At 39.4% G+C, this 14,004-nt stretch overlaps 1 protein-coding gene across 1 annotated transcript; it reads left to right on the top strand.

Moving 5' to 3' along the window:
- The first annotated feature begins 301 nt into the window (after nt 1-301).
- Nucleotides 302-13,199, top strand: mfsd12b (major facilitator superfamily domain containing 12b). Its single transcript, XM_034080759.2, is given in 11 exon segments — nt 302-2,527; nt 2,996-3,206; nt 5,595-5,630; nt 5,632-5,725; nt 5,815-5,852; nt 9,047-9,194; nt 9,642-9,734; nt 9,808-9,894; nt 10,027-10,200; nt 11,151-11,245; nt 12,564-13,199. Coding segments are annotated over 11 exon segments (1,341 nt in total). The 5' UTR covers nt 302-2,253; the 3' UTR covers nt 12,655-13,199.
- The last annotated feature ends 805 nt before the right edge of the window (nt 13,200-14,004 follow it).

Genomic DNA, 14,004 nt, shown 5'->3' with positions numbered 1-14,004 from the left:
AGTTATGGAAAAATGTTGTCGATTTACATGAAAAAAAAAGGATATGTCTTTCCATTTTTATTTCTTACATCAAAAATAATTTACCATGAAATCATAGTTTGTGCCTTTTTTAAGTAAAATGTTTAAAGCTCAATTGAGTGTCCCGCAATGAGATTTTATCTAATCTGTCCCAAATGCTCACTGGATGTGTGTGTGTGTGTGTGTGTGTGTGTGTGTGTGTGTGTGTGTGTGTGTGTGTGTGTGTGTGTGTGTGTGTGTGTGTGTGTGTGTGTGTGTGTGTGTGTGTGTGTGTGTGTGTGTGTGTGTGTGTGTGTGTGTGTGTGTGTGTGTGTGTGTGTGTGTGTGTGTGTGTGTGTGTGTGTGTGTGTGTGTGTGTGTGTGTGAGAATGTGGAGGTTTTTGTAAGTTAATGTTTTTAATGGCTGTGTGCACACCATTTGCTCTAACATAATAGTATACATCCCTTCCCCCTGACAATGAAAAATCAACACATCTGTACAGTTGTGTTGTTGGGTCTGGAGAGAGATCTGGATTGTGTGGGTGAGAGCGTGCTGTCTGGTATGTTTGAACTATCGTTTCTTTTTGTCAGGAGGTCACAGTCAGACATGGCCTTAATGAGGTTTCTTGTTTGTGAGCTACATCCACAGACTACGTGGCTACATCGTCTCTGAAGTTAATGGGCTGCTGTTTGTTTCTGAGCCTGATAACAAAGGAACCTTTCCAAAATTCAAAATGCACTGAACTGTAACAAAAACATTTTCCCTTTGAGTTCCTTGCTGCTGCTGTAGTTCCTTGTAGAGCTGCGAATGAGTTGAACATTCTCACATTTGAAAACCTTGAACCATTCAATGCTTGTCATTTTTCAACAAAAAAAAGAAGTTATTTGACTTATAGAATGTTTTTGCAATCCTTTATTTGTAATCGACTATAATTGTTGAAGCTCTTAACGTATACCTCTTTGATCATTCCTTTTTAGTTTTCAAGCCAATATGTATGTCTGTCTCTGCCTGTGTTCAAGATTGTTTTAAATCCCCTCCTGAAGTTTCTAGCCCATCAGAGATTGCAACGTGTAATGCCTTTAGTTATTTAGAGTACTCAAGCTATATTGATATTGCACATGCATAAAAATGAGGGACTCGAAACAGATTAATACACTACTATGTATGTAATAGTAATTACTTACATATTTGACTATATATGAACAGATTATTTTTTAAAACAGGTTTAAATCAAAGCAGCAGCAAGTTATTCTTAGAAACAGGGTCCAGAAAACACTGATCCTACATTTCCCACAATGCAGGTGGGTGGTATCTTTCATACACCTTTCTTGACACTTTAAACCCAACATGTCCAGTTTGTAATGCAGGCTTTTTGTAAAAAATGTTATGTGTCAAGCCCAGGTTTTTTTCAGCCTTTACAAAGCTCCACCCCAGAACTGAATTACTCAACTTTTGTGAATGAGTGCCCTTTAAAAACACCGCCTGAGCCTCAAGAGCATTCAATTTAAACTAACCCTAACCCATACCATGATCACTATAACATGTGTGTAATGAAAAGGAAGTTATGGTGTTTTTCCACTTACAAACCCAAACACAAATGCGATGTAAAAACAGAAGAAATATTTACACTTTTTGCTTGCATTTAATCTCATCCTCTTTATTTTTGTGTTTACAAATCATTTTGTTTAAGTTATGAAGGGGATATGTTTGTTAGTGTAAGCATGACTAAGAGGACTAAAGTGGGTTTGAATCACTCGCCATGTGAAGAACAGAAAGAGGAACCAACTGTGTTTGGTAACTGTGTTGTAACTCACGAGTTTTCACAGTTCATGACCACCGCTTTGTTATTGATTAATGTTACCACACCGGAGGCGTGTAGTCTGCTTTAGAGACAGGACACATCTCCGGATGCTGCAAGGACGCGCGCCAGCAGTGCGCCTTTACGCGTGAAGTCCTAGGTGTTAACGTTGATTTAGGTGCCGCTCATAGCTGAAAAGAGCTTTTGTTGTTAATTATTTAGCTGAACGATTAACCGGTTCAGCTGACCAGCATGGGGACCCAGCTTGACATAATCCATTACATTGCGATTTATTTTATGATTAACAATTAAGGATATTTTTGGAGATGCTCAGAACAAGGTTGAACTGTGTTTTGCTCTGTTAGTGTAACTATTTGCATTATGTATTTGTAAATATGACAACGACAGATCTCTTATTGTGAATAAAGGAAGTTTTATCACAGGAGTCAAATCAATCATGGAGCAGTTTGTGCCTGCTGGTAGCTCTCTGTCAGCCTGCAGAAGGGTTTGTTTCGCTGCAGGACATTTCCTCAACGACCTGTGCTCCTCCATGTGGTTCACCTACCTGCTGGTCTACCTCCACTCCGTGCTCGGCTTCCGAAGCACCTATGCAGGTGTGTTGCTGCTGATCGGGCAGATAGCTGACGGAGTCTCTACGCCTTTGGTTGGATATCATCAATCCGACAAAACATCGTGCTTCTACGGCAAGAGAAAAACCTGGCACTTGTTTGGTAAGTAGCCTACCCGAGAACATGTGTTGACTTAAATAAAAGTACAGAACTATTTCAAGCAAAAATAGCACAACGTAGGCTATCATACAGAAAACTATTTATAATCAGTATTCAGATCTTCATCAAGTAAAGCCTAAATACTGCAGCTTAAAATCCTTCTTTTAAAACTTTACTCAAGTAACAGTGTCATCATAAATATGCACTTGATGTTAGCAATCATGCAAGGTGACTCTTACCGGGTTCATATGTTATATTACATATTATTGGTGAAACATTAATCTGTGAACATCACATACATTTTGCAGTGAATAGCATAAATAATAATTGATTAGTTCATATTTTCTATCAAAAGTCTCAACCTGCAGATAAATAAATGTGGTGGGGTAAAGATACATTTTTTATTCTCAAAATGTAGTAGAATCTAATCATTCTTACAAATAATAAAACAATCCGCTTTTTGTTTCCCAGGAACGATTTGTGTCCTTGTTTCTTTACCATTCATTTTCAACCCATGCCTGGCCTGTAACGACAGCACTCCTCAGTGGGCTCAAATACTTTACTTCTCGCCCTTCATCATCATCTTCCAGATCGGATGGGCAGCCACTCAGATCTCTCACCTCTCCCTCATCCCGGTGCTCGTGTCCAGCGAGAGTGACAGGGTGGAGCTCACCGCGTACAGGTGGGTGACGTCATCACGTAGACACTCGGGATTGAAAATGAACAAAAAACAAGTTTTATACCGACTTTTCCTTTTAAATATAGGATATTTATATATGTGTGTATTATGTACATCTCCTATCCTATATTCAAAGTAAAAGTCGGTTCGACCATTTTTTGGAAAAAAACTAAAGTTAGGCTACTGCTCCTCGCGAAAACATCTCTTGCGTCTGTCAAAAACAGCTAAACGTTGGTTATGTATGAACTAAACAAACAATAGCTTAGATGTGATGGAATGCAGATTTTTTTACCTCCACGCAGCAGTGGCGGTGCTAGAGATTTTCTTTTGGGTATAGCTTGAGGTTTCACAGAGGGTGCTCAAACATTTAGGGTTTTCCCTTAATCTACCGGGCGCTACAGTTGAATTTTCTACCGCTACACTCCCCACACGCACATACACAGTATTCTTGTTACAATGAAGGCTCGATAATCAGCTCACGGCATATAGGTGTAAACTGTGGTAAAGTGCTATTTTTATAAGTGGGGGGTGGACCTAATATCCTGTAGGGGGGGGGGTCTGGGGGCATTTTTTTTTAATATTGGAGTTAAATGCATCAATCTGGTGTACTTTGAGAGCAAAATTAAGAGATCTATGGATACATCTCTCAACACCCATATGAAACAGAACTGTAAACAGATGTACTTTTTCTTTATGGATATTTTACAAATCACTCTCCTTTTTAAAGTGTATTGTATATGTTTTACTGTCATAGTATTTCATAACTGTTTTTCATTTATTCTCTTATTTTTTTATAACTATAATGATCATATGAAGGTATGCCTCGGAAATAATTGTTTACATAAATCATGACCAAACCGTTTGAGACCCACTGAGATAACTTAGACTAAAGTTAACGATCTAAACACTCAGAGTCCTTTAGCTCACCTGAGTCCCTCAGTCTGACAGGAGAGGACATTCCCTTCACCTTGTTGTAGAAACAGCTCCTTCTATCCGTTAGTGCAGCTAGCTAAATAGATGCTAACAACACGGTCCCTGGCACGGTGTGCTCTCTCTCGCTCGCTTAATCACACTAACTGCACGCCCACACACACACACGCACGCACGCACGCACGCGCAGAGCAGAGCTTGAATGAAACACAGAGACCCAGAAGTAGTTGTTCTGTACTGTGGCATATTATTTTCGAATCAATCGTTTTTCAAATTATGAATTTCACACGTAAAAATAAAAAAAGACATACATTTATTGGGGGTGCTTGGGGGGTGCTATGGCTATCCTAGGGGGAGCTTCAGCACCCCCTATAGCGCCCTCCTGGCGCCGCCTATGCCAGACAGAGCCCGGCTAGCTGTTGAAAGGCTAGCCGTGTCCGGTTTTCATGCTAAACTAAGTAATAGATTACTGGCAGACCTACCAGACACAGGCCTGTGCCCCCCTGACCTTCACCTACAGAATGTCACTCGGAGACCAAAAATGACTTCAAAGACACAAAACAACTACACAGATAAAAACAGCTGCAAAGAGACTTACAAAACTACTAAAAGCTGAAAAAACAAACATGAAGTCATAGGCGGCTGGTGTGGCTCAGGATAGGGAAGGCTAATATTTGACTAACTTGTAACGTACTTGTTTGAAGCACCACAGAACACGCTATTGTGTTTATTTGCACCAACTGAACAACAATTACTCACAGCACAGGAGCCACTAGGGGCTGGATGTTTATATCAGGTGCCAACACATTTATACTCAACAAAGGTTATTGCCAAAGGGCGCTAACAAATAACCACTATCTGAATAATGGTCACCACAGAAATGATCTGTGGATTTACTAAATTCGGTTGTTGTCTCATCTAAATTCTGAGAGCTGCAGTTTCACCTTATGAGGAATCTCTGATGCAGAATCAACCTTTTGTTGAAACACGCAGTCAATTTTTTTTATTCAGGCGTCAAAGCTTGTGTGACTTGGTTCCTCTCTGATCAATTGGTTAACAGTGGAGCAAAGTTAAACTCATTATCATTATGTCCTTTAGAACATTTCCTGGTGATTATACTGTACATAACTTTGATAGAGCAACAACATTTGCAGTTCACAGTAAGCTTTAACAGTTCAGCAACGGTATCAGGAATAAATAGACAGATGTGGTAATGATGTCTGCAAAATGACCTTTTGTCAAAGTCATCACATGAAAATGAACAGTTTTCAGACTGGAATATTTGTTATCGTTCTGTATCTGAAATCATGAGGGTCAATTCTTCCATCAAATCTTTTCTCTGGCTTCCTACCCAATCTCTCCTATTTCTTATTTCCCTCATCTCTTTCACACCAAAATGCTGTCCAAACTATAAGACCAGGTGTAACGGTAAAACATAAAATGATATTCCTTTTTGTGTAGGTATGCCTTCACTGTGGTGGCCAATATCACCGTGTACAGTGGCCTGGCTGCTCTTTCACTTCCAGGCTCAGAACAATATGGACACCTCCATCTCAGATAGCCTGGGCAAGGTGGACATCCCCCTTTTCAGAGTAAGAGGATAGAGGCAGTCAGAGAGGTAACACACTTGTGCAATTATTGGGTTACTATTTTTACCTAATCTACCGCTCGCTGTCTGTAGACTCTGGCCCTGGTTATGCTGGCTACTGGAGCTCTAATCTCACTTTCGCGAAGTTTGCTGGTGACTCTAGAACAGCTGACAATGTATGTGTGTTGATTAAGAGGAAAAGGTGCTTGGTATTTTTATTGTTGTTACTATCAGGAAATGTACAGCCAAATCCAGGTCCACCTAGCAGTATTAGTCAAATAGCTACTCCTGCTGATCTTATATCTAGATCTGGGCTAGGTTTAATTCATTTAAATGTGCGTAGTCTGTTACCTAAATTAGATTTTGTCCGTATTTGGGCGAGTTCTACTGATGCTGATGTCATTGTCTTATCAGAAACGTGGCTAGATAAATCAATTTTGGCCTCTGACATTTACATAAATGGTTACAGTGTATATCGTACTGACCGGGCTAAAAAAGGTGGTGGCGTTGCCATTTATGTGAAAAATAAGTTTTGTGTAACTAATATGGTTTCCAAATCTGTTAGTAAACAGCTAGAATTTTTAGCCGTGAATATTGAGGTAACAAAGGGTCAACAGGTCATGGTGGTGGGCTGCTACAGGGCCCCTTCGGCTGTCAAGGACTCTTTATCGTCATTGGCAAAACTGTTATCACAACTTTCCTACCAGGAAATAGTGCTGCTTGGTGATTTTAATTGGGACTGGTTAACTTCTGTGTCAGAGGATTTTAAAGACCTGTGTACCTCATTGAATTTTACCCAGATTATAGACAGTCTTACTCGCCCAAATATTAAGTCCCCAAATAAATCCTCCTTAATTGATATAATTTTAACAAATGTTCCACATAAATACTCATCTGTGGGAGTATTTGCTAATGATGTGAGTGACCACTGTGTTGTGGCCACAATTAGGGACACTAAGGTCCAAAAGGTTAAACCACGTATCATCACAAAGAGAGACAAAAAACACTTTGTGGAGCAGGGTTTTTTACATGATCTGTTTGATTTTGATTGGGGTAGAATCAATCTGTGTGCTGATGTAGAAACTGCATGGTCTTATTTTTATCTTGGTTTTATGAAAATTATAGATAGACATGCACCTCTGCGTACATTTAGAGTGAAGGAACGAAACAATCCCTGGTTTTCTGCTGAGCTGTCCAGTCTCCTTCATGAGAGAAATAATGCTTGGGCGAAGGCTAGGAAATCAGGCTCAGAGGTAGAATGGCTACGTTTTAGGCAGCTAAGAAATAGCTTCACATCTCAAATAAAAAGTGCTAAATCAAAGTACTATTTGTCGGTTACCACAGAAAACCTGAATAATCCTAGGAAATTTTGGAAAGCCATAAAATCGATTTCCACTGGTGATATCCCAAATGAGCTACCTCCGTGCCTCACCACAGCATCTGGCACTATATCAGACAGGGCTACTATGCTAAATTGCTTTAATAAGCATTTTGTGTCTTGTGGCTCTATGTTTGATTCTGTCACTGACTGTACTTCTGCTTCTGTGAACGCTCCAATCCTTGACTCTGAACAATGTGGTCTGGAAAACCCTTTCAGTTTTACTCCTTTAACTATTGGTATTGTTCATGAAGCATTATCCAAGTTAGATCCTAGGAAACCGGCTGGCCCGGACAACTTAGAACCTTTCTTTTTAAAGATAGCTGCAGATTTTATTGCTCCACCTCTTACTTCTCTTTTTAACCTCTCCCTCAGCACAAATGCAATTCCAAAAGTATGGAATTCTGCTTATGTCTTGCCTTTACTGAAAGGAGGGGAGGCAACTATTTTAAATAACTATAGGCCAATCTCTAAATTGTCAGTTCTGGCTAAGGTGCTCGAACGACTTGTGAGTGAACAAGTAAAGGAGTTTTTATGTATAAATGATATCCTGTCTAAACATCAGTCAGGATTCAGAAAGAAACATAGCACCATCACTGCGACAATGAAAGTGGTAAATGACATTACTAGTATTTTAGATAATAAGCAGAGTTGTGCAGCTCTGTTTATTGACCTTTCCAAAGCGTTTGACACCGTTGATCATCGTATCTTAAAGCAGAGGCTACTCAGTATTGGCATATCCAGCCTTGCAGTGGGGTGGTTTGTGAACTACCTCTCTGAAAGGTCCCAATGTGTTCATTTTGATGGACTGTCTTCTGAGTGGTTAAACATTTCTAATGGTGTAACACAAGGTTCTGTTTTAGGACCACTTTTATTCTCCATATATATTAACAGCGTAGTAGAAAATGTGGATGAAGCTACTTTACATTTTTATGCGGATGATACTGTAATGTATTGTGCAGGTCCCTCCATTAAGGAGGCTGTTGTTAAATTACAGGCTGTTTTTAACACTATTCAGACTTAGCTCTCTGAATTAAAGCTTCTTTTAAATGTGGATAAAACCAAGGTAATGCTCTTTTCAAAAGCAAAAAAGACACCAGAGCCTGTTTTGGATATTGTAACTACGCAAGGAACAAAACTTGAAGTTGTTGCCCGTTACAAATACCTTGGTATCTGGCTTGATGATTGTCTCACTTTTAAACTTCATGTCAATAACCTGCTAAAAAAACTGAGGGTTAGGCTAGGTTTCTTCTACAGGAACAAGTCCTGTTTCTCGCTTGAGGCCAGGAAAAGGCTAGTCACTGTGACCTTTTTACCTGTGCTGGACTATGGGGATCTGGTCTATATGAATGCACCTGCCAATTGCCTGGTCAAGTTAGATGCTGCGTATCACAGTGCACTGAGATTTGTGACAAACTGTAAAGCATTAACCCATCACTGTACCCTGTATGCAAGGGCTGGTTTGCTTTCACTAACTGTACGGAGGCTCAGTCACTGGTACATTTTTATATACAAAGCCATGTTAGGGAAACTTCCATCTTATATTTGCTCCCTGATCTCTCGGAGAATTGTAAGTGGCTACTGCCTGAGATCGAATGCAGTGGTTTTATTAAATGTGCCAACTGCTAGGACCGTCTTAGGGAAGACAGCTTTTAGATGCGCAGCTCCTCTGTCTTGGAATAGTCTGCAAATTAAATGGAAACTGAACAATCTGGTGCCACTAAATGTTTTTAAAGCTCGGTTGGATGCTAGTCAATCCGAAGCTATTGGTACCTGTTCATGTGGATAATTATGTAAATGATGCTGTATGATGTCCTTTTGTTGTTCTGTTTATGTTTTTATGTTTCATGTGGAACTACTTGAGCAGGTCTCCCTTGGAAAAGAGATCAATGATCTCAATGGGATTTATCTGTATAAATAAAGGTTTGAAATGAAATGAAATGTATCCTCTCTGGTATTCCACATCGGTACTAAAGAGGAGGTGACCGATTCAAGGAGTGAAAATCAGAGGATCCTACCGTCAACCTTGCAGGAAGAGTCGCCTGGTCTTGTGTTTCAGTGGAAGCATTGGCTGAAGGAGCCGTCCTTCTACCAGGTGAGTCCAAAATCTGAGCGGCTGATTTTTGTTTGTGAATGTACTTTTCCTGTCATAACCTGATCCATTAGCTTACATTCATTGCTCTATGTTGTGAAGTCTGCATCCATATTAGTTAAAGTTACACTTGCATTATTAGGTATTGCAGAATTTTTAAATTAAGCAAATCTAAACTTCGTCAAACGTGACTCATTTTGGCTCGACGTCAAATCTCAAAATAGTACGATCACTGACCAAATTAACAACTCCAATGCAAAAAAACACTGAATGTCTTGTTAATTTGCAATGCAGTAAGATTAAAGAGTGTTCCAAACAATTTTTATATTTCCTAGAAAAAGAGTAAAAACCAAAAAATGAATGAGTATAAAATGTGAAGCTGTGTATGCATACATTCAAAATGCTTAACACAAATGTCAAATCTGTTTTCTTTGTTGGATTTTGCACCAGGTGGCTGTTCTGCACATGTGCACCAGGTTAATAGTCAATTTATCCCAGACCTACATCTCAGTTTACCTCACCAACTCACTGATGTTACCAAAGGTAAGATTACACAACTAATTATGTGAATTAACGTCCGTGTAGAAAATAAATAAAAAATGTCCTCTCTCTTCAGAACTACATCATACCTCTAGTGATGTATGTCAGCGGCTTCGTTTGCTCTCTGGTTATGAAACCAGTCAGCAAGCGCATGGGAATCAGTGTGAGTCTCTACCTAACAACTCTGTTAACATGTTAGCCATAACTTTAGTTTTATTAACTCATGTCTGTTGCATGATACATTTGTGATTTGAGAGAAAGGTTGTATTGAAATTATGAATGTGTTTTGTCTCAGATTACCTATTTGGTCGGCCTGTTGTTGGTAGTTGGCTTCGCCGTCTGGGTGCTTGTGGACAAGAGCATGGGAGCTGAGACGATCTACGGAGCTGCTGTGCTGCTGGGAGCCGGTTCAGCCTCGATCCTGGTCATGTCCCTGTCCATGACGGCCACTCTCATCGGGGAGCAGACGGTAGGGAACCAACATCACTTTATAGCTTTGTAGAAGAGTCCACAAGGTCCACAAATAATGAATTCCTCCTATATCCACAATATCTGTTGATATCAAAAGGCTGATATTTCTTATTCCTCCGTCATAAAGCAATGGTTCTCAACAATTCCAGTTAGCGACCCCCACAAAAATAGTCATGTTGGTGTAAGCGCTCATGTAAATCTACTGATTGTTCATAAACTGTCTGCACATGTAGTGGTAAATGCAATAATGTGTGACTTCTGCTCGAGTAACATTTGCTTAACAGCCAGATGAATAAGGAAATAAGAGAGCACTTCATTAATTTGAATTGGTTTTGACTAGTTTTAAAGATTTACACAAACAAAGGGGCTTGGGGATTGAGGACATAAACAGGATGGGAAAGTTGAAGTAGTGAGAGGGAGACATTGTTAGTGTTGATCATGTCTTGGGATTTGTTGGCCAAAGAAAATAGAATAATGCTAATCCATCAGAAAACAAATATTTAAAATCACATGCCATTTCAGAAGTAAATACAAAAGTCAGTTTTACTTTGAGGTTTAGGTTCAAGAGAAATGATTTCTAGATGCATCTCGTCACAAGGCCAAACACAAACAGATACCTTCTTGTTTAAAATGTCACGTCATAATGGGTCAACCATGCAGTCACAGGAGAGTTAATAACTGAGGATCTTCAGTGTACTAAACCTGTGTTTTTATACTAAGAATATTTAACCAGTCCGTTCATTCTGGTGCCACCCGATCACAGTCATGTTGGAGGAAGCTTTTGTAAAGCTGTCAGCTGTGAAATTAAATGGGAGGGTTTGTAGTTGTTGGTTTGCATCAGAGCACTTTTTACTGCCTCTCATCCTTTTTCACTCACTCTGAAAATAATCGAATGTATGTTTTATTCACAGAGATATAATAATCTCCAAAATCTTTCCTGTTTGGCAGGGAAGTGCAGACTTTGTTTATGGATCAATGAGCCTCACAGACAAGTTGGCAAATGGTCTTGGTGTCCTCCTCATCCAGAGTACACGGCCATGTGGGTGAGTCTCTCCTCTGCCATTTAGAAGACCTTTCAACTGATTCTATGAAAACGTTTGAAGGAAGCTGCAGTAAAGGACAAGGCCCTTCACTACAGACTGATAAACCACTGTCTGTTTTTACTTCCCAAATATGACAGCTGTTTTACATGTGAATGGTCTCACAGTCCCTTAAAGCTGCAGTTCTTCACCTTTTTTCGCTAGTGGACCCTTAAAGTGGACCTATCATGCTATATTTGAATAATATATTGTAGGGCCATACCTATATAAAACATGTCTGCAAATTTTCTTTTTCAAAATACCAAACAGATCACGCATTTTAGCCATGCCTCATTTCGCTCCATTTGCTCTTTTTTAGCCCTGTTTTTGCAAGGGCTAAATCTGTGAGAAGTCTTCTTCGCTGCTTTTGTGGCAGACTACAGCGTCGAACGGCAATGACCGTAGCTGTCTCCTCCTGACAGGTGGAGAGTTGCCCATATAGGCGGAGCTCCTTGGTTCTGACGTCAGAGATATTTCGAATCTGTATCAGATCCGTTGCAGCCCCGCTTTTAGAGATCAGGGTATGGAGGAAAAGAGAGAGGGTTGTGTTTTCTGACACTTGGTTAGTTCCCTGACACACCAGGGACACATATTCATGTATAAAAGACGTACAAAAGTGCATTTTGCATAATAGGTCACCTTTAAGTTGAAGCAATATCTCCTTGTAGTAAATAAATATGCCTTTATGTAGCGGAATTTCGTTTTTTTTTTAAGCCTTGTAACATACAGTACAGTATAAAACTAAAAAAGGCAATTTGAGAGCGTAGACATCTTTCAAGGTAGTTTCCGCAAGTGAAAGTCAAAAGTCAACACTGGTCTTTAAGTTAATTTGAAGTTTATGTGTCTTTATCTGGCCTTAGCTATAGTACAGTATCACCACAACACAGCGGTTTAATTAAGGACATCATTGTCTATGAACTTGCAGTAAGGAATAACAGTTTGTCATTTGCGAATGAGTAAAGCAGCATTTCTTAAAGATGTGAATGTTTCAATCACAGTATCCTCTCTGTGATTCAGATCCGTTCCAAAATGTAATGGGTTCTTTCTCGACCCGTGCTTCACATTTCCACCAAGATTCATGAACGCCTGGCCAAATGGAAATTAATCAACAGTAAACAGAAACCATGACCTCCTAGGCTCAGTCAATAACATATTTGTTAAGATGTGAAACGATCCAAGCGGCTTTATTAATTGCTGTTGTGTCTACTTACATCTTAGCTGTTCTTTTATGTCAAAGTTTTACAAAAGCTTCACCCATTGTCTTTTTCTTTCTCTCTAACAGCACAGAGGCCTGCTGCCCAGACTGCATTTGGTTTTATCGTGACATCATGGTGTCGGCATGGCTGCAGCACTCAAAATCTGCACTACACTGATTGGTAGTGATTGTCTCATACCTGTGCACACAGAGAAAACACACTTTCCATAGATTTAATAACCGTACATAATATTGTCGTAGAGGCATGTGTTTAATCCTAGATCTTTCTTCAGATGTTTCTGTTTAAATCCAGTATTATAATATCAACTGAATACAAAGCACATTTGTATTTAAGGTCTTACGATTGAAAAGCTTTTAAAATATTTTGACATCATGTACTTGATCATTTTTGTTCTAATTATTTTGAATCTTGGAAAGAAAGTTTGCTGCTGGACAAGGGAAATGGTGTGGGGATAAGGCTATGCTACCACCTAGTGTATGAATTTGTAACTACAGTGCTTTCCCTCGAGGTTCGTGCAGGTTTTTAAGGAAAACACTACAGGCTAAAACCTAGTATCTTTAATGAACTGATCAATTCTGAGATTTCGGGCTATATTGTTTCCATAGCACCTCCTTCAGTCTATAAACAGCACCTCCTTGAAAATAAACATCCAAAATACACATTGATGTCTAATGTCTATATTTTTTAACTGTGTTCGTTTGTATCAGTAGATGTCTCCTAATGTAGCTGTTCAAAACAACAGATAAAGCCAGAAATCTAGGTGTAGTCATGGACTCTGACCTGAGTTTCAACAGTCACATTAAAACAGTTACTAAATCAGCCTACTATCACCTAAAGAACATATATAGGATTAAAAGACTAATGTCACAGCAGGATTTGGAAAAACTTGTCCATGCCTTTATCTTCAGTAGACTCGACTACTGCAATGGTGTCTTCACAGGTCTCACTAAAAATCTATTAGAAAGCTGCAGCTGATTCAGAACGCCGCTGCTCGAGTCCTCACTAACACTAAGAAAGTGGATCACATCACTCCTGTTCTGAAGTCTTTACACTGGCTTCCTGTGTGTCAAAGAATAGATTTCAAAATACTGCTGCTGGTTTATAAAGCACTGAATGGTTTAGGCCCAAAATACATTTCTGACCTCCTGCTAAATTATGAACCATCCAGATCTCTCAGGTCTTCAGGGACTGGTCAGCTTTCTGTCCCCATAGTCAGAACTAAACATGGAGAAGCAGCGTTCAGTTATTATGCTCCAAATATCTGGAACAAAGTCCCAGAAACCTGCAGGTCCGCTGCAACTCTGACTACTTTTAAATCCAGGCTGAAGACTTTTCTTTTTGTCGCTGCTTTTAATTGAACTATTCATATCTTAAACTGCACTGTAACTCTTACCCATGTATTTTTTCTTTTAATGTTTATTTTATTAGCTTTTCTTTTTTAATGCTTAATGTCTTTCATTTTTTGTAAAGCACTTTGAATTGCCTTGTGTTGAAAAGTGCTATATA

This window comes from Pseudochaenichthys georgianus, chromosome 4 (assembly GCF_902827115.2).
Source record: "Pseudochaenichthys georgianus chromosome 4, fPseGeo1.2, whole genome shotgun sequence".
NCBI classification, from domain to species: domain Eukaryota; kingdom Metazoa; phylum Chordata; class Actinopteri; order Perciformes; family Channichthyidae; genus Pseudochaenichthys; species Pseudochaenichthys georgianus.
The sequence above is the reverse complement of the archived record's forward strand: the minus strand, read 5'-3'. Positions and strand labels throughout refer to the sequence as shown.